At 41.0% G+C, this 27,766-nt stretch overlaps 1 protein-coding gene across 2 annotated transcripts; it reads left to right on the top strand.

Annotated features, from left to right (window-relative positions):
• The first annotated feature begins 270 nt into the window (after positions 1-270).
• GPRIN2 (G protein regulated inducer of neurite outgrowth 2) lies at positions 271-26,723 on the top strand. Of its 2 annotated transcripts, none has more exons than XM_057371394.1 (2): positions 271-394; positions 24,077-26,723. In XM_057371394.1, exons 1-2 carry the CDS (start codon positions 378-380, stop codon positions 25,866-25,868), a joined length of 1,809 nt encoding a protein of 602 aa, XP_057227377.1. In that variant the 5' UTR covers positions 271-377; the 3' UTR covers positions 25,869-26,723. The 2 variants fall into 2 exon arrangements, with proteins under 2 accessions (XP_057227377.1, XP_057227378.1); XM_057371395.1 differs by lacking the exon at positions 271-394 and adding an exon at positions 9,989-10,340.
• The last annotated feature ends 1,043 nt before the right edge of the window (positions 26,724-27,766 follow it).

Raw genomic sequence — 27,766 nt, 5'->3', positions numbered from 1 at the left:
TTATACAGTTRTGGTTTGCAATTAATTTGACTGCATGTAATTACTTCATGCTGTTTGTAGGGACGTCCCTTGATAAAGGATAGAAAAGTATTTAAAGAAGATATAGCTGTAGGATTACAAGCATCAACAGATTTTTCTAAAGATAAGTAATTGTAGCATCAYTTTACTCTAACCCCTATTATAATTTATTAATAAAGTTTTAACAAATTCCTTTCAATAAAAAGGTTTTAATTTTTTTTTTATCCCATTTTGTTGTGCTGAAATGATCTTTAAATCCAGCCACTTCAGATGAAATATGTTCAAGTTGTTCTGTCTTCATACCCACTCCTTCATGTTTGGGAATTTGGACTTTCGTGTTGGTTTACCTTCAACTGGAAATGGCATCTGGAAAGAGGTAAACTTTTTTTTCTTTTCTCCAATTACATGTGAACTAATGTTATTGAGACTGGTGAATTATTCAGGAACAATAGATTGGGTCTGCAGGTAGCATTGATGGGCACTGACTACAACAAATAGATTACATCGAAAAGTGTAATTGCAAATGGCAGAAATAATRAGTACTTAGAATTTCTATAGTGCCTTTTATTTCCAGGCAATCATTCCCTGCTTTCTATATCAGCATTAATTACTGGTAGTTAACCATCACAAAGCATTTTTAAAATAATAGTTATTGTTATCCTYATTTTATAGATGGTTTAATAACTGGAGTTCCTCCAGATCCACACTTGTGTAACTGAGATAAGAATTTCTCCCACAATCTACTGTTGGCCTTGGACTGACACCTAGTTCTTGGCTTTAGCAGGCTATGGATAATTGACTCTTTCAGAAAAGAATATGTGAAAATAATATCTACTCTATTACAAAATACCCTTTGGGTTCATTCTGGGAGTCATTTGTTAGGTTTTTTTTTTACAAAGAAAAGATGAGAATGGGAGACGAAGTGCACCCAGAAGGGAACAAGTCTTCCACAATTGTTTTCTCTCAGCTTGGCTGTTGATGGTGGTCAGCTTGAAACAGACAATCAGGAATAGCTCTCCCAATAAAATTACAGGTGTGAAATGGGGATAGAGACATGGCAACATGGACAGCAGGGAAAAAAAAAAATCTTCAGGAGATGCCATGTTTGGGACTTCTAGGTGGGCATGAGGAGAAGGACAGCTAAATAAGAGAAAGGATGGGGGAAATGGCATTAACCTGGTTGAGGAGTTTGGATTCCTACTTTGGCCTTTCATCTTAGCCCAGTAAAACTCCTGACACTGAGCTAATCTTGACATTCTTCAGGGAGAGGCAGGCAGAACGCTCTCTCTGGACCTGCAAAAATCTTCCACTRTTCCTGGTGGCACAGAACTGCTCAACAGAGCCTCAGCCACATGAAAAACTGTTTCAGCTTGCACAGAGTGTAACAGTTTTTCCCATGGKACTTTTTCCCATGCTTTGATGGTCATCTTTTGCCAGGTGTTTGAAATCCCTGACAGACATGAACACTTCAGTACCTTCTGAGAAATCTTTTTAGCACTGTTATAGAATACCTGCTGATATGAAGGCATCCGTAGGTAAAGTCTACATGCCAGCACTTCTACAGGATTCAGAATGTTTTTCTTTTTTTGCTTTTTCTTTTTGCTTCCAGTAAGCTTTAAGGATTGGTGTTGCCTAATAACAAAATTTGCACAAGCTATAGCACCACCTCCTGTCCAAAGCTGGGCTATTAATTAGATTAATTAATAGAACAAAGCAAAAAGATTAATAATTAATAGAACAAAGCAAAAAGTTCTCCCTCTTACAGGTGACCTTTTTCTTATGTATGAAGCAAAATGGAAAAAAAATGTGAACCTTTATTTCTGTCAAATGATTTTTTCTTCCTGTGTTTTATAATAGGAATTTCAAGTTTGCTTTTGTTAGAATGTGTTCTTATGGTTGCAAGGTTTTTTKCTAATGTAAATTGCATTAAGTTAGCAGCTGGCTGCTGCTGTTTTAAGAAAATAACAGTAAAATATGTTCCTTTTTAAATGACTTTATTAGTAAACTCCAAGTTCACAGATAATATGCACAAGTACAGATTTTTGCAGAGAAAACTGGTTGGGCAGCTCTGGCTTATGTGGCTTTTAAGCTTTTTGGGAGCAAAGTCTGGCTTTTTGTTCCATTTTGTTCACCACCTGGCCTTGATAAGAGTAATGTGACTCCATAATTTTGACAGGGTCTTGCAAGATGATGTGTGTGCTCATGAAGAATGAACTGTTCACAGAGCTGTAGCAAACAATAGAAGTTGTTCTGAGTCAAGAGTGGTGTTTATTTGGGCAGTATTTCCTAAGCCTCACTCTCTGAGTGAGGGATAATGAATTTAGGCCAGACACAATGTGAATTAGCTATGAGTGCCTAAGATAAATGGGGAGGGATTGCTGGGCTGGCACAGGTGAATCCATAGACAGTAATCCATCTTAAGGTTTGCAGGAAAGCACAAAATCATATAAATGGCATAACAATTACATCATGTGTAATACAGCCCCAATTGGTACAGGCTTATGGGATACAAACTTGAACTGAGAATAAAAGGTAGTGTTTCTTTATGGAGGCATGTACATCTGGAATCAGATCCTGAAAGCTGAAGATCTGTTTGCTCTAACTTAAAAATATCTCTGCAGGCAAATWCACCTAAAACTGCTCTCTGTGTGGCAACAGATTTATAGGTATCATCCGATCAGGTTTTGTGTTTGAAAAGAAATAAAAGTTGCCCAAAAACCTGGGAAAGACTGTAGGGAAATCTTGAGGGTCAAAGATGTAAGAAAAAAAAAAATTTAAATGCTGAGTGTAGGAAAAAAAAAAAAAAAGAGTAAACCTTTCATATCATTAAGTCATTATTTGGTGTGGGTAAGTGATGCCTTTGTCTTTTGCCAAGTGGCCAGGAGGTGGCCAGCAGGAGCCATCCTGGGGCTGTCCCTGCTGGATTCCCTTGGCCAAGAGCCCCACAGGGCAGTGGGAACGTGACTGAACTCACTCAGACACAGCTTCTGGCTCTGCTGGAGTAAACGATTCAATACGAGCAAGAATCCACTAGGACACCATCCCTTGTGYAAAGGAACTTAATAGGAAAAGCACTCTGCCCATTCTTGTACTGTTTTTGCACCAAGCAATGAGGAATGCCTGATCGGTGTACAGAATATTTATCTGGTACTGATYGTGTCCAGCATGCATCAAAAATACATAATGATCATAAAGGCACCCAGTACAATGGGATCTGGCTCCAAATTCTTTTAGTTCCATTTGATACCAGTCAGGCTTGGCCAGTGTATAAATCCTCAATATGAAGGGTTAGAAAGGTTAGAAATTAAAACAGGATACTTAATAGGTGTCATGTGGGCAACATTGCAGCAGCTATGTGAACTATTCCAGTGGCAGAAAAAAAAAAAAACAAAACCCAAAACCAAAACAAAACAAACCCCCAACAGCCCCAAAACCTCAAAAAATGTTAATCCTAACTTGAATCCTTTCAAAAATCTAGGTTAGAGCTTAGTCAGGAAGGGATAAAATAAGCTGATGTGGGCACTTTTTGTGTAGTAATCACTAGAGTTGTGACTGCTACATCAGGAACGCTGTACACTGTTCCTGTGGTTAGCTGTTCACTTAAAATAGATGTGAAAATGTTCTAGGAAATACAAGAAATATGAGAAGGATGASAGTAAAACTTTCCAGCTAGGAAGAATCAGTGTCACAGAGACAAATATTGTTGCTTGTGCTACTCAGAAAAAAATGTCAAAAGGCTAGAAAGCAGTATTTTTTTTTTTCTCTGCAGGAGCTGAGCAAACAATTTCTGTGCTTTTCCCAGCCTGGGGCTGAACTGGTAGATTCTGTGGTTGGAAATGCTAACCTGGACACCTGCCTACCGTGGGCCAGCTTATTGTATAACTTCATTTGTATATATGAAGAAGTACACTGGTTTTGAAAAATTTAATTGGTACCTTTTTTCCCATTACCAACATAATTTTTCCTCAAAGAGAATGAAGGAGATCTCTGACAATCTATTTGTTTATTGAGCCACCAGGAGGTGAAGGATGGGAAAGAGTTAAAGGAGATATTCTTTAAATTCCTGAGACCTATGAGTCAGTATGTCCATGAGCAAAGGTTACATAAACTAATAGATTAGAACAAGATTTAGTTGCATAAACACTGTTACTGCATTTCAATCTGTCACAGARTCAAGCCTGCAGATTATTGGAGGCAAAGCTAGCCTGGGGTTTGCTAGACTGCCTCTGACACTGGATACATTTGAAATAGCATTGTTCTCTTGCTGTGGGGCTCCTCTGAAATCTAGGGCTTAGWGCTGCAACCCTTATTTAATRTACAATGCTSYTGCTCTCAGCTCCTGTCTAATTTGGGCTGTCACTCTGGTGTATTAGCTGCACAATAATTTTGTCTGGTTCATTTAAGCAAGGATCATCATGTCTCTTATGGGACTGGTCCAATACAGCAGCCACAGGCACTAGATCCAGATCCCTTTCCAATTTCCCAGCTTTCCTGAAGCCTCTGTTTCTTTCTTTCATATTCTCTCCCTGCACATATGGATGAAGTCAGGAGGACCAGTGTAGGCAGCTCCCACTGCACAGGACAGAAATGGTGTGGATTTGTTACCCAGGCCTCTTGTCCAGGGAAAGGAGTCTGAATTAGGAGTTTTGAGTAGACTGGAGCTGATCTGCAGGCTATGAGACCAATAGCTGCATTATGATGGCTGTGGTCTGAGTTGCTTGGAAATATTGCAGGTCATATGGGAAAACAAAGCCTTTCTTGGAGCTGCAGAGCTGTGCTTTTTCAAAGTGTATGAGGGCAAATTATGCTGCAGTACTTTCTTCTTGTGTAGYGTTTTCCTTTGCGCTTTCCCCAGCTTCCCGCTGATCCCATTTCATCATTTTACATGTGGGAATTGAGGCATCAAAGTTCAAGTCTTTATTTAAATGCTTAACTCCCATTAAATAAAGCAAACTGTACAGCAGGCTTTACAGTTAACATCTAGAACAGACTCTGATACTTCATTGTCCGAAGACCAAATAATTTTTTTTAAATGACAGGTTTAGTATATACATGAACACGACTTGAAAAGAGGTCAGATCCAAATTTACAAGAGTGTCTTAGAGGGCAAGTCACATAAGGACTGAATTAGATGTGACTTCTTGAAGTGTGGTGTTCTGTAGTGGTTCTTTGTTCTGGAAGCAGGCCCTGGGAGCCCTGCCTACTTACGTGGTCCTGGCTTGCCTCCTTTCCAGTTGGGAGCACAGAACAGATGGAAAATAGCAATCAAATGCTGGGCAAAGCTAAACATGTGATTAAATTATCAAAAAGGCCAAAGCCCTTATTGCATGAAAGGCAGCTTAAAGCTACCCCAAAACTGGCTTGAAGGGTTAGGGTTTTTTAGTGCAATTATTTATTGCTTTTTGCTAATGGATATTAGGGAAGTGTAGAGAACAATAAGGAAGATTTTCTGGTGGTTGTGCATGGGAGGAAATGAAATCTGGGAGAAGTAGAGCAGTGTCCATGTGATMGTCCCTTGATTTAAGAGGAGATGTAAGGTTTTGTGCAATATCATCTTTGSTTTGTTACAAAACATGCTTAAAAAAGGGAGCTTGTTTGCATTCTCCATAATCAACTGTGCTATTTGCTTGATAACTAAACTAAAAATAGTTCTGTGTAGAGATTTGCTAAGTCTTTGAAATATATGAGATTGTATCAGTGGRCTGCCTCACTAACTGCCAAGGTAAAATAAAGGCAAAAGAACTGGTCTGCTTTCTTGAGACAGCTCTGTTATATCCAGGATGAAAAAGAAAGGAGGTGACAGAGCTCCAAACCACCAGTTCTCACAGGTCTAAGAATTCTGACAGCTTTCAAAAAGATTAATTCTTCAAAAAAGAGAACTGCATCTATGTTGCTCCTTGAAAAAAGTCATGTCAGTAGTGTTGCAGCATTTTTCCCAATGGTGGCCTGGCAGATTTCATGGTGACTTTATGAGATAAACCCACAAAAATCATCTTCCTTTTCACAGAAAACTAAAATTGCAAAACAGAGGTTTATTCAGAGACCATGCCTGCTAGAACTGGGATGTCTAACCAGCAGTTATCTTCAGCAGAACGTGTCATGATGCTCGTGGGCTAGAAACACTCTATATAGTGTTTATATATTTACATTTAAACCCAAAACTCGATATACAGTGTTTCTAGACAAATTAAATAGACATGTTAGACATGAGGCACATAGCCCAATGGAATGCCGTTTGTGTGTGTATGTCAAAAGATAGAGAAGGTGGTGGTGATTAATCGGGATGTATTGGAAAGTTTCAAGTTAATGTGATATTGCTTAGCTRACAGAATTGCTTTCTTTATAGATTTCTGTTAGAAATAACCATGCTTTTTATGTCAAATGGAAGGTGATGGTCAGTTTTATGTTTTTAAACACTGTCAAGTGMATTTCAGTTGCCTTGACTTGCTATGCTATCTCCTACACCGGACTGACTGGAATTATTTTGGGTATCTCAGTGTAAACAACACCTGAAAATTGGCACTGATACAGAATGCCAATTTCAATAAGGGACAAGTATTATCTGGAGTGGAGAGCTTCTGAGTGATTATAGGCACTGAAAAAGTTAAATTTGCCCATGGTGCATTAGTTATTATCTTGAAGGYTCTCTCAGACTGTGCTAAGGGGCTGTTATTCTTCTGAAACACTCAAAAATACTTTACAATGGAGATATCCAAGACCTGATCCAAATTGGCTGTGGCAGATGACATTCAGGCAAATGAGCAGTGTTACCCACARGACAGCATATTGTTCCTGGAGGGCTGCCTTATTGTGGAAGACTAGAACATATCCCAGAAATGCATTAAGATAAAATCTGCCTGGTGGAAGGTGCAGTTTCACTGGCTTCAGGGGCTTTCAGTCAACAGAGAATTATCAGCCTTCTGGGGTTTGCACCCAGACAGAGATGTAAACAAATTGCAAACAGTGTTTGTGGACACTCAAACCTGCCCCTCCGAAGAGCAGCAGAGCTTGGCAGGYTCAGGGCTGATGGGGGAGTTCAGAAGGCACAGCCTGAGCAGGTCCAGGTCACCCAGCTGGCAGGAAAAAATGCAACAAATGGCAGCAGAGCAGGCAGTGCAGGAAAAGACTGTGGGGTTGTAAATGGGAAGGGCTGAGAGAAGAGCTTCAGGACAAGGGTTTAGGTCTCATGTGGACACACCCAGCAATCAGGATGGTTTTCCTAACCCATTTCCTCTTKGAAGAGGAGTAGATTGCCTGCGTGATTTTTAGGTTAGACAAAGGGCTTCTGGGTTAGGACTGGACATCTCCTTTCTTGAATGTGAAAGCTCTGGTTGCTTGGATGGAGACTGAGCTGACAAAATGTGGCCTGCAGGTCTGGCAGCTCTGCCTGGTGGTGCCCTTCTTCAGCTTGACTTTTGTTCTCCTCAGATTTCTGAGCATTCTTCACATGCGGTTGACTCAAAGTCAAGAGGCTGGTGGCTTGCTTTCATGTGACCTTCAAGCACCCAAATCAGTAAATAGTAATTTTGAAAGCTTTCTTCCATTGCTGGGTGTAGGACTTCTATTTAATGAAATTAAACATGTTGTCACATGTCTAAACCCTGGGTGGAGTTCTCAGGGAAATATGAATTCTAGTCAGGCTGAGCCACAGTGACAGAAGTGTTCTGAAGTCATCCTCTTGAAAAATAATGCTTTCCTTATTCCCAAAGGAAATTTATCAGCACTGTCTGGATTTGGCCTAATGGATCTGTAGGCTGCTAATTTCTCAGCTTCTTTTAACTATCAACTTTTTAAAAGAAAGATAGCAGAATAAACTCTCCAAATCCGAATTTGAGGCAGTTTTACATCTTTTCTCATCAAATGTAGAATGAGAAAGTGGAGAAAGCTGTGTGCCAATTGTATCATTAAGGATGCCTGGATATGTGACCTGTTGATGTAAAAGCTGGTCACCAGTATCTTCCAGTAAGCACACTTTGGTGCTTTCAATGAAAATAGTCAGCCTTGCTGGGCACAGAAAATCTGGGACAAGAGAGCTCTGCAGATTCTTTCTGTAGAAGATTTAGGGGAAAATCTAAGTGCAATATTCTCCACACACTGTRTGTTTTTTATGTTCTTGGGATGTCATTTCAACAGCTTGGGACTCATTTGGAAGATGCGTTGAGTGGAAGGGTCATAATGAATTGCTCCAGGGCCACTGGCACCCATGGAACAATGCTGGAATGTCTCCAAGTGCCAGGGGCATGCCTCACCATGCCACCAAAGGAATATTTATTCCTTTTGCAGGAATAACAAAGGAAGCTGTAGAGTTGTCCTCTCCCTGCAGCACCACTGCAGTCCTATCCCTTGGGATGGAAAGAGTCTCCTGGACATCATCCTGGGCCAGCAGGAATGCTGGTAAGGATGTGCTGGTAGAGAGTTCAAGGAACTTCTGCTTCTGGCCTGGCAGGAAGGATGGCAAGGAGCTGACTGCAAGTGCCTGCCTTCTGTAATACATGGCAGGTAAAATAAAGCAGCCAGAAAGCTGCTGCTGACCCGAGTGTGGCTCCTAACCCCTGAAATGCTTCCTGACCTGCAGCCCGAGGGCGAGATGGCTCAGTGAGTCTGCGGGGCTGTGCATCTTAGGAACAAAGCCTGGAAGCACATAGGAAATGACTGTTTTTGCAGCCCATTCTGGAGACTCAGAAAGCAATTGTACATTCCTAAAAGCATTGGGGGGGAGGGGGGTCTTGATCCCACTCTCGCAGCTGAATTAGGCCTGATGGGAGGGCCTTGGTGAAGGCTTAGGAACAAACCAGAACTGCTGTAAGATGTCTACAAGAATTTTTAACTGCTTCCTGAACAGAGAGAACAAGGACGTGAAAGGGCTCTTTTCTGATGYTTTGGCATCCCTCTCCTTGCCCCATTAGAGGTCCAACCATCCTCCCTTGTATGAAGTTTTAAATGGACAGAATAGGCCAGGGAGAAATCAAAGCGTCTCACAGTGTGGAAACAGGGAGTGGTGCTTGGGAAAGGACTGCGTGTAACAGCTGCTAAAGTGAGTGAAAGAGGAGATTCTCTGAAAAAATGGGCCACCCTGGATGGGGACAAGACTCCCCTGCTCTCATCTGTCYTTGATGTTCCCTGATGCCCCACAGGCCACACCTGGCAGCTTGGARGACATAGATGCTGTCACCCTAAGGCAGGGTGTTCTGCTGGGTGAGGATGGGGTGGGGGATGCTCAGCAGCAGCAGCAGCACCCTTGGGACCATGCCTGTGCCCCGGGGTCAGGCTGAGTGTGGGGACACAGCGGTGCCTCTGTTTRCATGCAGGGAGGGCAGGCTGGACCCAGCCCCTGGCAGATGGTGGGATCCCCTGGACTGCAGTACCACCGGGCTGGGGTTGCCAAAGCAGGTGAGCCCAGAAATGCCTGTGCCAGGTGAGRGAGAAAGGGAGAGCACAAGTGGGAGCCTTGTGGGAGGGCACCCTGATGTGTGTGCTGATGCAAACTTTTTGGAAGCCACTTCGGTTCAACTAAGGTGTGTTTCAGTAACAGGTTCTGGAAATGACTTGCAACAGAAAATATGTTCTAAATTGTGTCCTGTCTGGGATAAGCTGGGTAATTATCTGTAGCAGACTGATTTTTCCACTTCTCCCTGCTCAGCACAAGCAATCTCACTCTTTGCAGTCCGTGGATACATCTTTGTTCCCAGTCCATGCCTCCAGCACTGATGCATTCAGGGCTTGGGGTTCAGTTTGTTTTCTTTCCGATTGCTGCACATTACCAGACACAGTGGGTGTTTCCTACTGGCGATTTCACCTTTATATGAGGGTCCAAATTAAACACATACAGGATGCCTTGGCCCACGAGTTGGTTTCTTTGTATACCTGTAACAATTTTCCTTTAACCCTTCCAATTCTTTTCCTCCCCCTCTGCTCCTCCTCTTCCTGCCCTGTTTGCCTCCCCTCCCTGTGCTTCCCTGGCGRCATTGCCAGCTCTGCACAGGCCCAGTTTCTCTAATCAGATGAAGCTGCAGGATTATCTCTCTCCCTCCCTCCTGGGCTCCATTTTATTTCCTCTCCAGCCAAGGGGGGAGCCAGGAAGGGGCACTACGTCGAGGGAACCCCATCTCCCAATCTCCTGCCTTTGATGCTCTCTAACAATCCCACCTCCTTCCCCTTATCATATGCTCACCTTAGTGCCAACAGCACCAAGCGGATCAAGGAGAGGAAATCTGAACTCTTTTGGCTTTTGTTCTCCTCAGATTTCTCAGCATCTATTTTTAAATACCCTCCAAGTAACTTGTGCAGGGAAGCTGGATGTGCAATCTCTGAGTAAGGGGAAGGTAAGGAGCAYGGATGTCATGCATTGCCCGTTCTCTCATCTCCTCTAAGGACAGCGGGTGCTCTCTGTTTTGCCAGGAGGGTAACAAAGCAGATGAGGGGAAGGGAAGGGAAGGGAGAGGAGCTGCACACAGACAGACCCGGGCTTCTGTAAGTGCTGTGTTGGCAGCAGGGGGTTGAGAGCTGGACTGAAAATCCCAGGAAATGGTAGTTTTCTCTTTTTCTAAAATGATGGGAACTATGACTCTGAGCTTTAACTGAATTTAAGGTAGTTCTGCAGAAGGTGGGTTTTTTTTGTGCTGGTGTCTTTCACTTACATGTGTGTGTGTTTGTCTTTTAGTAAGTGTTTCTGGAATATACACATCACTGTTTCTTTAGGGGAGAAAACCCCCATGATCTTGATTATCTTATTCCTCTGAAATTCTGTGAGTTTATGAGGATACTTTTTGATTATCACTTGTTTGTATGTTAGGGTTTGGATGCTAACAATAAGAGAAAAGAGTCAATTGTATTGCTTTAAATATCTACCTTTTAGCACTGATATGCCAGAGAATAGTTTACCTTGCTGTTTTCCACCATGTGTACCACGTGTTTTTTAAATTCCTAAAARTATCCAGCACAAGACAAAATCTTGTGATATTTCAGTGCTTTCAGCATACTAGCTTTGTTTTACACTTTTCCTTCCTAGATAAATGATCAGTTGCTATTTAGAATGGCAAAAARAAATTTCTCTTAAACCAAAAAGTTGCAGGTTTGATTTGGTTTGGCTTTTTTATTGTCACTAGATTAAATATTATATATCAGAATCCTTAGCAGAGGACTGTTTTGTGCAYGTGTTGTGCTTAAAAGCACGAGTCTGTGTGATGCACTCCTGGGTTTTAGGGGAAGAGATTTAAAAGGGAGGGGGAGCAAGCAGTTATTTCCATTTAGAGAGCTCTAAGTGTGAAAGGTGATGGGAGAGGTAGCCATGAGWTTAATATATTTTGCAAGACGTTGATCTTGTACATAAACGAGATGGACCACATACAGATCAAAATCTACCTCTCTTCCATTGACTCATGCTTCAAAGTAATCATCTCATGCAAAAATATCTGTGGTTTCCTTGCACCAAGACACTGATGAGAGCTTGCAGAGAGTTGTTTGCAATGTTTCAGTGCATGTCTGAGTGTTTGCAGGACACACAGATTGTAGTGAGAGCTGAGTTTGGAGCCCTCTGCATGGAGTCTTTATGTAAAACAATTAGGTTTTGAGGTTTCATTTATGAGGGTGGATTGGATGAGGGTTTTCTGTTTTCATGTCATGTTTTAGTTACTCCATAAACACTCCTCCATTTATAGGGTTTTGTTGATTTTTACCATCCAGAAATTTTATCTTAACTGTACTCCAGAGAAAGCTGCAATTGCAGTTTAGTTTATCTGACATTATTTAGGGCTGTGTAAACAAGACCAGTAAGCTGTATATGGCCTTGTGGTGTCAGAGTTGGTTTATAATACCAAATGTGATAAATTTCCATCAGATAACCATGACAAATCCACATTTTTCCTTCACTATGCATATTCAAACTGCACTTGAAAAATAAAATCGCATGAGGGAGGGTAGAACAGAGGAAAATGGTAATTGATGGTAATTTGACTTTTTTCTGTTTAATTTTCTGTTTAAAAGGTTTAATTTTCTTTCTGTTAAGGGCAGTGACAAAGGGTAATTGGAGGTAGCTTTTGATCACTGCAGATGAGCAGAGGTATTTGCTGTACCAGKGAGATAATGTTACCCCTGACTGCAGGCAGGTTACTTCTGTGAAGAACAGCAGCAAAATCCTGTTTYTTCTTCAGAGGGCTCCTCTGGAGATTAGAGAGACTGAATTGTTCATTAATTTCCCCTGGAGTTAATGTTTTTAAATGAGGATAAAGAGTACTTCATTGGTCCCTTGTGTTTGGATATTCCAAGCTGTTGTACAGTTTGCAGGAGAATGCAGCCTAGGAATGAGGCTTTCCAGGGCTAGGAACTTGACAGAGAGCTGTTAATGGTATTTGTTCTGTATTTTTTCCAATGAATCAGAAAAAAATTGTATTTTTGTTATCATATGCCAATATTTTATTGCTTTGGCAATAAAATAGTATCTTTGGCAGGTGTGTGTGATGTTTTATTGCTTGTGGTCTCAAACCATTCTGGCCCAAGTCAACAGTACAGCAGCAATCGTAGGCTGCAAATGATGTTGTACTTTACTTTCCTTGTCAGCCTTGAACTCCCTTTTTATTTCTTTTTTTTTTCCCATGGCCTCAAGCCACACCATGGCCAGTGCCTGCAGTTTCCTTGTACAGAAAAAGGTTTCTTAATTGGAATAACTATAAAGCTGTATGCATACATGTGGGGTATTGAGATTCTGGAAGGGTTTTTTTTAATGTTGTTTTTGTTTTTGGGTTGTTTTTTATTTTTTGCAGGGAGGGTTAGGGGCAGCATTTCAGTGGTGAGAGAGATCTTTTCTGTAAAAGCAAAATGAAGGGGAAAATGAGGATAATGCTGGAGTACAGTGGTCAGGAATATCTGCATGAAGTACAGAGTAAGAAGGCTCTGAACAGAAAGATAGTGCTGAGCTTTTCTCTGGTTAAGGTAATTTGATGCAATATTTCCTATGGATGCCTTATGACAATTGAAATAACGTATAGCTATGCAGCTGGTAGTTCACATGTATGTTAAGAACTCTCCYTTAGGAGTATTCTCTGCATTTTAGTGCATTGTTGGGAAGAAGGTAGTCTCTTCCATTTAAGAAAGCTGTTAAAGTTCTTCATAGTAAAGTTTCACTCTAAGAAATTATCTTTAGCAACGGGAACCACAAAGAAAAACCACTGTGGGCCTGCCTAGGTAGATGTACTCAGAGCATGGGAATTGGGTCAGGCCAACTAAATGAAGTTGACATCAGCCAGGTCTTTCCTAGTTTGATGAGGGAGCATTAGCCCCTCATGTGAGTTATAGCCAAGCATCATTCTGCACCAAAAAAAGCATCATAGGAAAGATCATCTTTAAACTGGCCTGTCCCTGTATGGGGAAGTTTCGTATCTTCTAAAATTGTGGCTCAACGTGTGGGCAGTGTGGATTTAATACARAACAGAGAAAGGAGCAGGAGTAATTCTCCATCTGCAGAATATTTGCTAATTAAGCTTTAACAAGGGCACACCTGACTGTGCAAATGAAGGTTAATGGGATTGAGCAGTTGTAAGACCTTCATTTGACTTGCAGAGCTTTGCTCCAGTCAACAGTGCAGAAGACTGACAAAACCCAGTTCAYCTGAGCTGAAATGAAAGATCTGACTCCTTTTCAGCTCAAACTAAGCAAACCTGATGTGGAAACTGGAGAGATGATAAATACACAAAGCCACCCTAGCTCTAATAATCTGGATTTTTTTTTTTAGGCTTTTAAAATTATTGCCTTCTGCAGAGAATCTGCGGGAAAGTTCAGTGTTTAGGACTGAGCATGGTGGATCAGTACCTCTTGAAACATCATGGAAATACATACACCTTGTTATAGCAGGTTTTTTTTGTTCTCAGTGGCCTCTGAACTGTGACGAGTTTGAGTGGTTTTGTTGATTTAATAATGAGAGAGGTGCTAATGGATTGGMGGGAAACTTTTGAAGTCGCTGCCTCCTACCTATATATCACCTTGCTTGTAGAACATAGGGATCACCTTTAGGCTTCCTTTGCAAAGTCATTCCTTTTTTAGTTTGTTTCAGTAAAAGGTACAGGTTCCACTAATCAATTACAAAATGGTTTAGTATTGCAACATGGCTGTGCATTTCAGCTTCTCAGGCTGAGAAGGTACATGAAACTTCCCTTTGGCAATGACAGATAAAAGCACATATTTATGAAAATAATTTAACAAAAGTCATTGGATCGTTCATTTTTCAAGGACCTTGGAAACGCATCTATTCCAGTCTCTGGCTCAAAGCAGAGGCAGCTCTGAGGTCAGATCAGATTTCTTAGGATTTTGTCTGGTTGGGTCTTGGATATGGTCAAAGCAATGTTTGAAAAGCAAAGAATTCTTGTAGCAGAGACTTTATTCTTAATAATCAGTATTTTGTTGCTAGCAATTAATGGCAGATGCCTGCAGAGCTCTCCTCTAGCTGTCCATGTCACACAGGTGGGATCTTCTTCTACCTAAATGATCACAGGAACTAAATTGTCTTGCAGCTCTTAAATTCATACCTCAAAACTTTGTGATTCCAACATTATTGARTGTTAATAAGGAAACAGAGATTTCTGCAGCTCATTTTCTAACTGAGATTAAGCAAGAGGAGGRGAAATTTGCTTGTTTACATAGAGTAGGGTTAACATTAGTTCTAGAGGAAGTTCTTCACATACTTCAACTTGACAAAACACTTGCAAACGTTAGTCTGCTGCTTYGGACTGCTACTTTACTTTGTCTTATGTTTTCTGTCCTTAAAGACTCTGGTGTCAAACAAGCCTTGGGCGGCGTGGGATCTCCTCGAGCCACGCTGTAATGTTTTTCTTCTCTCAGTACAGAGAGAGCCGAGAGAGGCTTCCTTTCATCCCTTTCAGATGTTCTCTGAAAACTATMGATAATAGTTTCCACATAGGTCTGATTAGACAACAGATAATTGAAACACTTGCTTTTCTGGGAGACAGACATTGCACTTTGGTTTTTTTTTATGGCAAAATACCAAGTTTGAAATGAAAAACTTTATTTTCCCCTTATTTGTTATTTAMATAGTTTCAAATTTCAAATGCTACAATGGCAACTTGTAACAATGACATGAAACATGATTAGATGCTCCTCTTTTTGGTTCTTTTCAATACTGAGCCCTCTGGATAGAGGTTACCAGCTCTTTCCCAGCTTGAGGATATATAAAGATTGCAGTGTGGACTGAAGGCTTAAATTAGCCACAGAATCTCTTTCATGAGAAGTTCACCATAGTAAGTAAAAGCCTAGAAGTGAATGTGGCACTGCAAGACAACATGATCTGCAGTTATGACAACTCTGCTTAGAAAGGTTTAATGGAGCTGCTTACAATAAATCATTGCTACTTAATATACCGTGCATATATAATATACATGTTGTTAGCATGCATATTATATAGAGGCTATATACATATAACATGTGATTTGTGAAACTCTGCTGGGTTTGTGTATTTGAAATTTTTGAGATTGCTTGTCCTCACTTGGTGCTGGAAAGCTGCAGGGGGTGCTTTACACATGGTTCTGAGGCACAGATAGTGTCTGCACTTTACTGGTAAKGTGAGTTTTCTGCAAGTGCGACAAGAATTTCCTGTAGAGATGCTTTATTTATTTCTTTCCATCCAAATGCTACAAAAGAAGGGCCAGAACACAKTATCTTCAGCTTCTTATATTTAATATCTTTTACTCTGGGATTTGAGAGTGCTCTGCACTCATAAATTAAGCCTTTAAATACCTACATCAGGGCTTCTGCATCTAATCTGTGAGTCACAGATGAGTAAACTGAGTCACAAAGGGAATGACTTGCTCAAGGTCATACRTTATGTCAGTGAACACAGACAGAATTACAAAGCAATTGCTTCCTCTTTCTAATTTATGAGCAATTGCTTTTTTAGATTCTGGAAGTCAGTTATCTGTCAGTCTACAATGCAGAAGTCAGTCTTCTTCCTACCACCACTGAGAAAAGCTTCTGGAGGTAGATGGATTGCCTTTTTGAATCCTTCTTTTCTCCAGGGTTTTGCATACAGCTCATAAACGCTGTTATTTAAATAAAGAATTGAAGGGGATTTTGTGGCCCTTGTTTAGTGCTCAGTCACAGGGGAAAACAAGAGAACAAGAAATAAAGGTAAATTTCTAGGTCTTGCTAGATAAGTAACCAGGATTTTCTATGTAGGCAAAAGATTTAATTGTTACATGTTGAAGCATTATGAGCCATCTTTAATTGTTTTAGGAGGCATCCTTCAATCTAAAATAGTCTTTATCCTAATGGAGATGTTTGTAGACCTTCAGATTGCTGTTACTGTTGTTTGCATCCCCATTATTCATTCCTGTTTGATGCTGCTGTAGGAATTGCCATCCTTCAATTAAGGAGGATATGTGAACATGAAAAGCTGCTGTACTTGCGGCTACATCTATTCAGTATTTTTAAGGCAGATTTGAGCTTCCTTTGTCTGCCACTGCAGCTGGTTATGAAGCTTTTATCTCTGTTGGCACAACACTGAAGCAARGGAGGGAGTTTTTTGGGGAGGGCATGTTAGACCCAGGCTCAGCTCTGTGCTTTCCTGCTCCGTCCAGCCAGCACAGAGCACACACACATCCATCCACAGCACAGGCTGTGACAGAGCTTTACTGTCACAGGGACATTCAGCTGGCAGGGAGGGATATCCCACTGCCCTCAACCTCAAAAGTGCAGTGCCACTAAACCTGGGATGTCCACAGGACAGGGAGGCTAAGCCGAGATCGTTCTTTCTCTCTGTTACTCTTAAAATTTCAAGCAAAAATGATTATTTGAGTATTTTCTACTAAAACACATGAATTTGCAAGTGAATATTCCAATCACTTAGCCAGTTTGGGTGGAGTTTGTTGGATGTGCAAACTGCTGCCTCTTGTGCAGGTTGTGCTGACACCCAGCTGTACTCCCTTGCGCAGAGATTGGAAGGAGGCTGGAAGAGAGCTTCTGGTTTTCTGTGTGATTTTGAAGTTCATGCTGCTGCTGAGGCAGCTGTGATTCCACAGTTGGCAGGCTTGGGCCTCTGACAGGCAGAAACTTGCTGAGCAATCTGTGGCCATGTGTTTTTGCAGAGTTCCAGATCCATGGGTTTTCTTTGGAGGTACTGTGCTCAGGGCTGAAGAGTGACCACAGAAATGGAGCTCTGAGGAGCACAAATTGTTCAATACCAGTCTGAACCTGTCTGCTTCAAGCTGGAACAAGTGATGGAATAGGATTTGATGCTCTGCTGTGAGGAGGAAAAGGTTCACTAGTGTCTGTCTCTCTGAAATCTAAATGTGGATAGGCTGCTGCAACTTTTCTGCATTAAAGACTAATTCCTAAAGAAACTACCAAATATTTATCTCACAGGACTTCTGCACTGCCAGTGGATATCAGTAGCTGTCAATCCTTGACAGCATAATCCGGGCATCTGAATTAACAGTTTCATTTTGCTTAATTCGGTTCTGCTTAAGCCAGAAAGATAATTATATTAATATATCACTTCTTTAGGCATGCACTATTCACTGTAAGCGTGATTCTAGGTCAATGTTGCCTGCTGTCATTATATTTGATTTTTTTAAAGCCCCAGCTGGTGAGAASAGCTGATTACATGACCATGCAATCATATTTAATTTGTAATTAAAAAATTTTAAATCTCCTAACTGAATAGATGACCTTTAAAGAAGTGAGCTGTCATACACTAAAAGTGAGCATCAAATATGAGTACACAATATCTTGTATTTTAGCTCTGTTTGATGTATTGTAGGGTAGTTTGTATGCTGAGGCAGATCTCCACATGGAGATATAGTGGGAGTAATGCTTTGCTTATGAAATTCTTCTAAAAAAAATCAAAATCCAAGAGATTTTTGAAGTTSTTTCTGGGTGAAGATGATTAAATAAAGAAAGGTGGCAAAGAAGATGTGCAGTTGCAGCAGTAAATCATGTGGTGGTGTCAGGACAATGTCCTAACATTTTTTCCCTTGTGATAGAGGGCACCTCTCTCTGGTTTCCCATAATTTATTTATGGGGAAATGTGATGTGGAATGTCCTTCCTGGAAATTCAGGATGTCACTGAAATGCTCGCCTTTGGTTCATCTGTATCAGGCTCCTCTCTCATGGTACTTTCCTTTTAATCTTTTTCACTTTTAGAATTCAGAGTTGTCAGCTCTGCTTTGCTGGCTCAGGCTGTACCAGGGCTGTGGCTGTCCCTGGTCTTTGAAAGAGAATGCTCCCCTTCCTGCATGGCTTTTCTAGGCTGTTGGGACAGCTGTGGGCACAGTGGCATTGCCTTCCTGCATCGAGGTGAATGTATTGGCAAATGTTGGAATCTTCATTTTCTGATGTGCCAACTCACTTTTTATTCCTGCTGAAATCACTGATAACCAGGGCCCCAGGTACCCTCAGCTTTTGGGGGAAGAGGGCTGTGCTGTGGTCCTCAGTGAGGAGAGAGCTGAGGTTCATTAATACTCCGGTAAAGGGGATCTTCACTCTCCATCTTGTTGCCAAGAGATTCCTGCCCAGTGTGCTCAGCTTAGGAGGGGAAAAGGCAGAAGTCTGTTAGGAAAGCCTGACAAAGTGGTAATTAGCAGAAATGAACGAGGCTGTGACCGGTGGGCTTGCAAGGACATCAGCCACACTGCTTTGGCAGTGCTGAGCACTGAGGGTCCCTGCTCCTCTGCTCTCACCTTTTCCAGCCTGTCAAATGTACTCCTCCTCCTCCAAGTGAGTTATGGTCCCAGTGACAGCCCCACTGTCCCTAGTGCTTCTTGTGGGGCAGAACTGAAAACAACCCCATTCCTTTGTGTACACAGTGTACACTTGAGTGTTGTGTCTCTCTGCTGCTCTCTGTAGATCCCCAAACAGTCTGTCCTGTAGATCTGTCTGATACTTGGAAATGCTTAGGATGATCRAAAATATTTACAAAAGGGTATTAGCAGATTAAACTGAGCAAAGCATAGTTTGTTTATAATGCTATTCCAAAATTGAAAGGCTGCAGGAAGATGATGGATTAAAGGTTAAGTGATTGGGGTCTCAACCTGAGTCCTTATTAATCTAGCTGACAGAATTTAGAGAAATTTTTTGTTGTATTGACAGATTTAGAGAATTTTTCTTATGTCCCCTGACAAGTAATACCTTTTCCCCTACTGTGTCTTCTCTATTTCTTCCTTTCACTTATACCTCACCAGAATAAAATAACAATTAAAAACAGCAACAACGAAACTCCTAATCCCAGACACTTGAATCTCTAAGCTTTTTACCATGGCTAATCCTGTTTTGCCAATGCTTTTCAAGTGGTTTGACTCCCCCTCTCCCGCCCAATGTGAATGTTAGTGATTACTGTTAATGAACTATTCCTTCAGTAGTAGTAGTAGTTAGGGAGAGGCCATCAGATCTCATAATGCTATCATGCCAATCTTTGTCTAAAGCAAAACAGATCTTTCTTATCTTGTGCAAGTAATTCTCAATGTGGCAAGCAAGAACAAATTTTTAGACATAAGCACACACTTTTTTAAAAAATTGATGGTGTAAGTTTCTCTAAAATTAGTACAGCTGTAAAATAAATTAATGTCATATTAAATGATGTTTATGTCGTTTTACCACAGCAAACATGTATCCTAGAAGTTTAGTCATGGATTGCAGTAAGAAAGACACTTTGCTTGTAGAATAGCTTGAGGAGAACCCAGTGCGAATAAATTGAATTGATTCTGGTACCTGAGGGAGCTTGGCTGTTTAGGCAGAAATGCAGGTCTTMCTGTGTGTGCAGTCTTGTGCCCCAGGCAGGGGGCAGCAGTGTTTACGGCCAAGTGACAGCTGCCCTTTAGGTTGTAATTAAAGTTCTGCCATTTTAACCATAAACTGCTCTTGATGTTCMAATTTATAACCGTGGTGTTTGTTGTAAGATTAAATAAAGTTAAAAACCTCCATAGAGCAGCCTTCTATTCAAGTAAATTCCCCAAGTTAATTAAAATGACACTAATCTCCTCATATAAAACACCTCTGTCTTGGAGCTTGGTGCTGTTGCAGAAATTCTGTTTGCCTTGTGAAGCTGATTATTGCACAGCAGGGCCAGAATGATGCAAATGAAGGAGCAAATTTGGGGCAAAGGCCTTGCAGCACCCTAACGTTTCACAGAAAGTGTCTTCTTAGAAAGTCCTAGTGCTGCCATGAAGGTCCTGGTCAGCACCCAAAAATCACAGTCATCATCCAAAAATGGATCAGATTGCTTAGCTTTTCCAAATTCCACATTTCCATATTAGTGCTCTCACCCCGGAAACTGGCTCTGATTTTGTAACTTTTTTTGCAGTCAGATGCTGATTTTGAAAGCATAAAATATTTTGGAGAAAAAAGGGGTTTTTGTATTATATGATCAGCCAAGTGAAGATGGGCGAAACAGCCTGCAGTTACTGTTACAAATCTTGTTGACTTATGGGCTGACCATCACAGTTATATAAAGCAAAAATAACTAYGGAGGATTTAGAGAAGTGTCTGTTATTGCATGCATGTTTCTAGTAAATAGTACTAAATTTCTCTGRCTCTTCCCAAATTCTGCAACTAACTTGTGTTGTTAAACGTATCAGGTGATTCTCACGGCCTCACTGTCTGTTAACTTACTATAGTAACAAAGTACTAAATGGGTGTTCTTAAAAAAGAGGGAAAGGGACTTTTTATATGGGTAGATAGTTATAGGACATGGGGGAGCAGTTTTAAACTAAAATATGAGAGTGTTTAGTTAAAAGTGTATGTGTGGAATACAAAATAACCRAAGAATTTCAGAATCATAGTTAATTCACAGTGAATGTCTTTCTACTGATAGCATACTTTATATTTAATATTTTAAGACTAAATTTACTGGTGCATTAAATAGGTCAAAACTTTAATCATAAGTCATAGCAAAATACACATTTGTTGCTTTAAAGTAGTCCTGTGGAATTAGTGAAAGCAGTCTAGATCCCCTCATAAGCTATCTGAAGCTAAGCCAAAAATAGTGGATGTTAATTCCATTTCTATCCTAATCCTTTCTCTGCTTGTCTAACCATTTTCTGTGTATTCATAGGAGAGTATCTGCCTCAAAAGTTCATGCTTTCTTGTTTGTGTGTTCAGGTGTGGATTTCCTTTGAAATTTCAAATCAAAATCTTTCTGAGCAAATCAATTTCTGAGCAAAATTCCTTTCTTGTATATTATCTTTTTACATTTTAAAAATTAAGGTTAAGCCAAGCAGTCTTTCCTCTCCAGCATTCACAAAGAAAGTTGGTTTGGGTGCCTATGTACCCACAAAATCAGGCCCAAAGCCAAAGGAGAATTGTTACACTTGTGTTAGCATGGAACACTGGTGTGTCTGGGCAGTAACATTCAAATGCTGTTGGTAGTTGTTGGTTAGAATATTATAAATGTACAGATGTAATATATGTCACATTGGCTCATGTTTGGCCATGATGTCATCTGCAGTGGGGCAAAATTAAATTTCTTTAGGGTTCCTTGTGCAGGTTTCATTGCCAGCATCACCCTGGATGTTTCTTTCAGTGCTATCACTATATTTGGACTGTTTGATCCATCTGAATGTGTTTTGTGTGAGGTCATGAATCAGTTTGAAATTGCATCACTTCTTTCAGCTACAGAGGTTTCTGCAGGAAGGTCCATTGCTACATAAAGAAAGCAAATAGAGGCCTTGCTTTCTGTGTGTATGTACACATTTGAACTTTGTAAACTTTTTAAGAGAGCCCTTCAAACTTCCCACGGCCTTGTATCGTTTGTAATAGGATATGCTTGAAGTTTCCTTTCAGCTGAGTCTCAGTATTTGTGTCTGAGGATTTCCATTAGTAAGCGTTGTTTCTGTTTCACCCAGGTGTGTGTGAGAGCCTTTGCAGGTGTTACCTTTTAAAGAGATTAAATGTAAGRTTTTCACCTTGTGGACAGCCATTGCTCTGGTGTTTAATCCTCTTGACTCCTTTGAACTCAGTGTGGCAAACTACTCACGTGTGGAAGTGGCTGCAGGAGACCTAACATGTATGAAGGATGGGAAATGGCCTTTTCTCTGCATATAGTCCAAATCTGAGCAAAGCCTAAGCTACAGGATATTGCTGATGGTCACAAGTCTCTTGTACACAGCCCACAGTGAGAAGTTTCCTAAGGATGTGATTGCAAATATTACTRTTTTTTTATGTTGTCCTGCTCAGTTTAATTTCAGCCAACAGCCAACACTACTGGATTTCAGGTGATGGGAAAATTGCAACCTGTTAGCCTGCCAAAGTTAACAACAGAAATGGAATTGCAAGCACTGATAACTGCCTGTATCAGCTGTGCAYGCTCTTATCAGTTATGTTGGTACGTGACTCTTGGAGCCTGTAAATATCCCATTAAAAGTRTTGCATATGAGAAGCTTCTCACAGGGAGGGTTGAATGTGAGCCTTTGCAGCCACCACGTTCTTGATGCTTTGAGCGAACTTCCTTGTCATGTTTGCAGAGTGCTTTTGTTCACCATGTGTATATACCTTTCTTGTTCCACGTATTCATTTTCATTTTAGTGATATAGTGCACAAGAAATTGTGCAGGTTTCTGTARGAGACCTGCCAAGGAGGCACAGTGCACAGAGTGTATCTGAGGAAAAGTTGTCTGAAATTAGAAATTGTAGCTGTCACTCTAYATCTGCACAACCAAATATTCACTAATACTCGGCCTGGAAACAATGCACTAATACTCTGGATTTTTTCTGTTCAACTCAATGAGTTCTTGTAGAAAAGAAATATATGTATGTGTGTAGATAGATATAGATATAGATATGTGAACATATTAAAATAACTTTAATTGCACAAATGTTGCAACACCTCTGTGACATCAAAGGAATACGTGTAGTCAATTAGTGGAAGATTTGATTCAATCAGCACAAATGGATCGCTAAATCTGGTGAGATTCAAAATCTTCGATCCCAACTTCTCCTAGATGTGAAACTGCTAGAATAAATGTTAATGTACAGGATATGCACCAACCAGTAGAAACAAGGGGTTCCTAAAAATAGAAGTGACTGGGTCCACTTAAAAAAAGGACAGAACTGCAGRACTTAGGTGAAAGTTTTTCTCATTTTGTCTTTACCCTGCCTCTGGCACTTTCCACAGCCAGCATGAACTTGTGGATTCCCAAAGGTGAGCAGCCCGAGAAACTAGACCATGCTCTCTTAACRGAGGCAGTGCTGAGTTACAGACTCTCCTTACAGAGAGAGGGGAATTTCACCTCTGGCCTTTCCCTCCAGCAGCCACCTCCTGTGGTGCCAGTGGTGAGCACRAGCTGGAGTGCTACACAGCATTCTTGTTCTGGGAACACTGGCAGTGACCCCACACTGGCCTGGCAGAGGTTTCTTTGGATTTTGTGTCATCTCTGCCATAGGGGATCAAAACAGCTTTGTCCATACCTACTGTACACTTATGTGGGCTCTGGGAAAACAGTTGACTAAAACAGTGATCTTGTGACATGAAATATCCCTTGTTAGGAAGGGTATAGGGAAAACAGAGAATTTGTTCAATTGTTGAGGCTTTAAAGTTTCAAAGCTCCTTCAGTAACTGGATAACTTCTGAGATGATGTAGATTAAAAAACTTAACAGTTTTTTTTTGTTTTGCTAATACATTTAATATCATTGGCTTAATGAGCACCATGGTAAAAAGCTATCCAATTTGAAAATACTTCCATCTTTTCTTAAGTTACATCTGTGAATGTCCCAAAAATAGCTCCAGTGAATTTGGGGAGATGACACTTGGTAATATTGAGATTRCTATAGTTAAAAGGTAGAAATCAAGGGKKTTTTTTTCCCTTTTGTATTTGGTGAATTGGAAAGAAACCCACTAGAATTTCAATAAATTCTTAATCTAATTTAGAAAAAAACCCTTTGTGGAAAGTGAAATGGAAACTGACTGGTCTGAGTACACTTAGACTAGAGTACTGTGCTTTTTAAAAAGTACTTGTGGACAGTGAAAAGCAAGAAGCCCAGGCAGATGGTCAGTAGAGATTAKAGTTTTCAGCACATTTATTTGCTACTTAAATGACATCTTTTTCTTTTCCACCATTTCTTGCAGATCTCTCTTTTTTGCCATGTCAGCTGACAGCCACCAGCTCCACACCCATTCCTACCAGGACTCACTAAGTTCTACTTGTCACAGTCTCTTGAATGTCAACAGTCACCCCCTGTCCAAGAGCTCCTCAAATCTGTCCTGTATTGGGCATTCGAGGAGTTTAGAGGAAAGGCAAAACAAACAGGAGCTGAAGAAAAGCCAYAGTAGCACCATCTGCCATATCCTGGAAAACAGGAGTGATGCAAGCAGTGAGCAGAGCCCCGGGTGGTCCTCCTCACAGTCTGGGATGATGGGACTTGGGTCAGAGGTCCAAACCCTAAATGACCATTCAGAGAGCAGAACTAAGAATGCAAACCATGTTCTTGTCACTGAACAGTCCTCAGCATCCTGGGGAGGGGGCGACACTAAGATGTGTGTAAAGAGCAGCACTGTTGAGAATGTTTCTTCAGCCTGTTTTGTTCACCAGCCAAGCACATGTAAAATGGAAGAATCAGGACCTGCCCTTCAGAGAAGCCACTCAGACCTAACCTGCAGTTGCAAACAGCAGACTTTTGTCACTCACATAGAAACCAGTGCTACTCACTCCAGCCTAAGCTCTTCTGGCTGCAGGCATGGTCCGCCGGTGGATAGGACGTCACACCAAACGCAGAGACACGGATCAGAAACAAGTGAAAATACATCCCACTATCAAAACCTTGCCACTCATCTTCCAGTCCTACCTAGAGACCAACAAGTACCCACAAATACCTTTGACAGTGGCAGTGTTCCACGTAACACTACTGTTTACACAGATCCTGGAACRTTTCATGCTGCTGTTCTAGGACCTCACATGCCTGGAAATGGTTTCCCGAACAGGACAATGTTCAGTCAGGCCCCCGGGATGATTCATGGTGGTCTGACCTTTGGTAATGTTCCAAATTCTGCGTACTCCCCCATGGTGATGACAGTTCACAACAACTCTGCRGGGCCCTGCAGTCTCAGGCAGGACACCTTGAAGGCAGATGCCACCATCCCAGCCTATTGCCACTCTTTGCCCATCCCATCCATACAGCTTGTCCCACGGTTGGTGTGCTCTGTTAGTGAGACAGGGAAAGAGCAGACAGCACCTGGCTACTTTCATTCCTTTTCTGCTTCAGACATTCTGACATATCCTAAGCTGGTGACTTCAGTAAGTGAGACAGGCCTGGATGCCAAGAAAATCCTGAGGTGCTGTAATGTTTCTGGAGAACAAGTGCAGCATGCTCAGCAGGAGAGAGCTCCTCCAGAAGCCAAGGCTGCCTGTGATGCCCTGAGCAGCCAGCAAGGTGCAGACATGGTAGTGACAACTAAGGATATGTGGACTATGACCTCCATGAATGATATAACCAAAGGCCTGAAACCAGCACTCGAGCGCAGAGATGCCGAGGTACAAACTCTTCCRACCATGGAATGCAAATCTGTGGCAACAAGCCCGGCAGCTGCAGCAGAAGGTCACTCACATGTGTTCCCAGAGGTGAATCTGGAGCAAGACTTGGAGGGCCCCAAAACTCCAGTACGTGAAGTGAGATGGGATGATGAAGGAATGACGTGGGAAGTGTATGGGGCCTCTGTGGATCCGGAAGTCCTTGGGGTAGCCATTCAAAAACATCTCGAGTTTCAAATAGAACAATTCCAGACAGAGCCTGCTGCAACACCTGAGAAAAGTAATGAGGAGCCACCCCCTGAAAAAACAGAGAAAAAAAGGCCTTTCAGGACAATGATGCATTCCCTAAGATATCCAAGCTGTTGTGCTCGCTCCAGTACTGCAGTGGAGTGAGCACAGCTGTAGGGGCTAGGATAGCTGTGCTGCTTTTAAATTGTACATAAATGCTGACTCTTACGTGTTAACACAGTGTATGTGGACAGYCTACAGCAGGATGAGTGGGAAAAATTCAGTGATCGTCAAATATATGTTAAAGCAAGGAAAAATCCATGACTGGACCATATAACAGAGAACRTAAGATTATACTTAAATAATGCCATCTGAATGCTCTTGACTGTGTTTAATGTAGCACTGTTTTCCTCTATGTTAGTTTAAAACCATATTGTAAGAAATGAAACTTCTTTTTTAATGGTGCATCTTTTTGAAATAATGACTTTTTTTCTGTGTTTTAATAATTTAGGGTTAGAAAACAAAGTTAGGAAATCATGCTTTAATCAAAGTTCTTAGTTTTCAGTCATACTCCCTTAAATTGTTTTGGCAGCTGTTTTGCTGTTAATTTATCATAATGCTGACTACAAGCCCACTTTAACTGTAGACAAAATAACAAACTAATGTAATGTTCTATGACAAAGAATTGTAACTTTTTTCTACATAACTATGAAGTAATTTCAGTGCTAGTCTGAACTTTTCCTTTAGCAAGCTCATGTACATTGGAGGAGAATCCTCCAACTTTCCAATTAGTTTGTAGTTATGATGATTTACACTCTAAATATCCAGAATTTATGTTTACCAAGTGATTGACACAAATGTACAGTATTACCAAAGATGACTCATGTAATTTGAATTGCTTACTGAATGCTTGTTTTAGAGACCTGAAACAGAGGCTGTTCAGATTAGTCTGTGGCACCACCATACCCTGCAAATCACAAGCAGTTTTRGTTTGCTTATATTAAAAGTAATTTCCAGTGAGTCCTTTCTATGTGCATCTATGCTGAACAGTTGTTATTTGGCTGTTGCATAAGCCACAGTTTGCACATAACCTTTGCCTGTCTTGTGTTCCCTCTCTGGTCTGACGTCAAGCATCTGCTGAAAGTGAGACCTTGTGTCTTCCCCAAAGTACAGTTCTAAGGTTATTCTGAGTGCCTTGGTCATTTGGGCAGCTTRAAGATTTATTTTCTTCTAAAAACAACTTTGCAAACAAGTTTCAGTGAGAAACCTGTTATGACAGTGTAATGCAGCCGTAGTGCAGGGCCTGTTTGAAGTGATAGGTTTGTCAAGGAAGCTGAGGGTACTTTTTCCAGTGTCCTATGTCGCCTTTGGTCAATGTCTAAAATTCTTTGAGAAATGAGATGTGCAATGTTTTTTAATGAGGAGAGAAGAGAAACATTCACTTCTGTCTCAAAGAAAAACTTGGATTGTCTGACAACTTACTGCTGTGGAATTACCCACTCTAAATGTGTGTGGTTGTTCTTTGTTGGTTTGGTTTGGTTTGGTTTTTGTTCCAGTAAGTTAAAGGGCTGTCTACATAAAGTTCACCTGACATTTGTGTATGAACRGGAGCCCCTGGTGATTAGGAAAGCTTTAAAATTTCATCTAGAAAATCCTTAAATGTAAGACCTGCTAGCTGCAATGTCCTGTGAGGCATTAATTTAATGTAGAGTGGTTCAAGATCGAATTTTCACTTCAGGGCAAAGTGTAATTTAACAGAGCTGGCTCCTGTGAAATTCACTTTGACTTCAGGAGGCTTCATTGACTCTCACTGACTTTGTGACTTTAATGGAGTCAGCTCGAAATGAGTTTTATACAAACCAAGTCTGAAACCACTGGAATATAATGCCTTACTCAGGATGCCTCTACAGCTGTGAGCATCCAAATTTTGATAATGATACTGGATGTTAAATTTCCTTTTATTGAAGCTTTAATAGGAGTAAGGAAGTAATGAGTAACTAAATAAAATTATTCTGCTGTTATTTAGAGTTTAGCTAAGCAGTTTCTATATGGGCTTATTTTAT

The sequence above is a fragment of the Malurus melanocephalus genome, unplaced genomic scaffold, assembly GCF_030028575.1.
Source record: "Malurus melanocephalus ecotype Western Australia unplaced genomic scaffold, MMel_1.1 scaffold_146, whole genome shotgun sequence".
Lineage (NCBI taxonomy): Eukaryota > Metazoa > Chordata > Aves > Passeriformes > Maluridae > Malurus > Malurus melanocephalus.
This window is presented reverse-complemented; position numbering and strand designations above follow the sequence as displayed.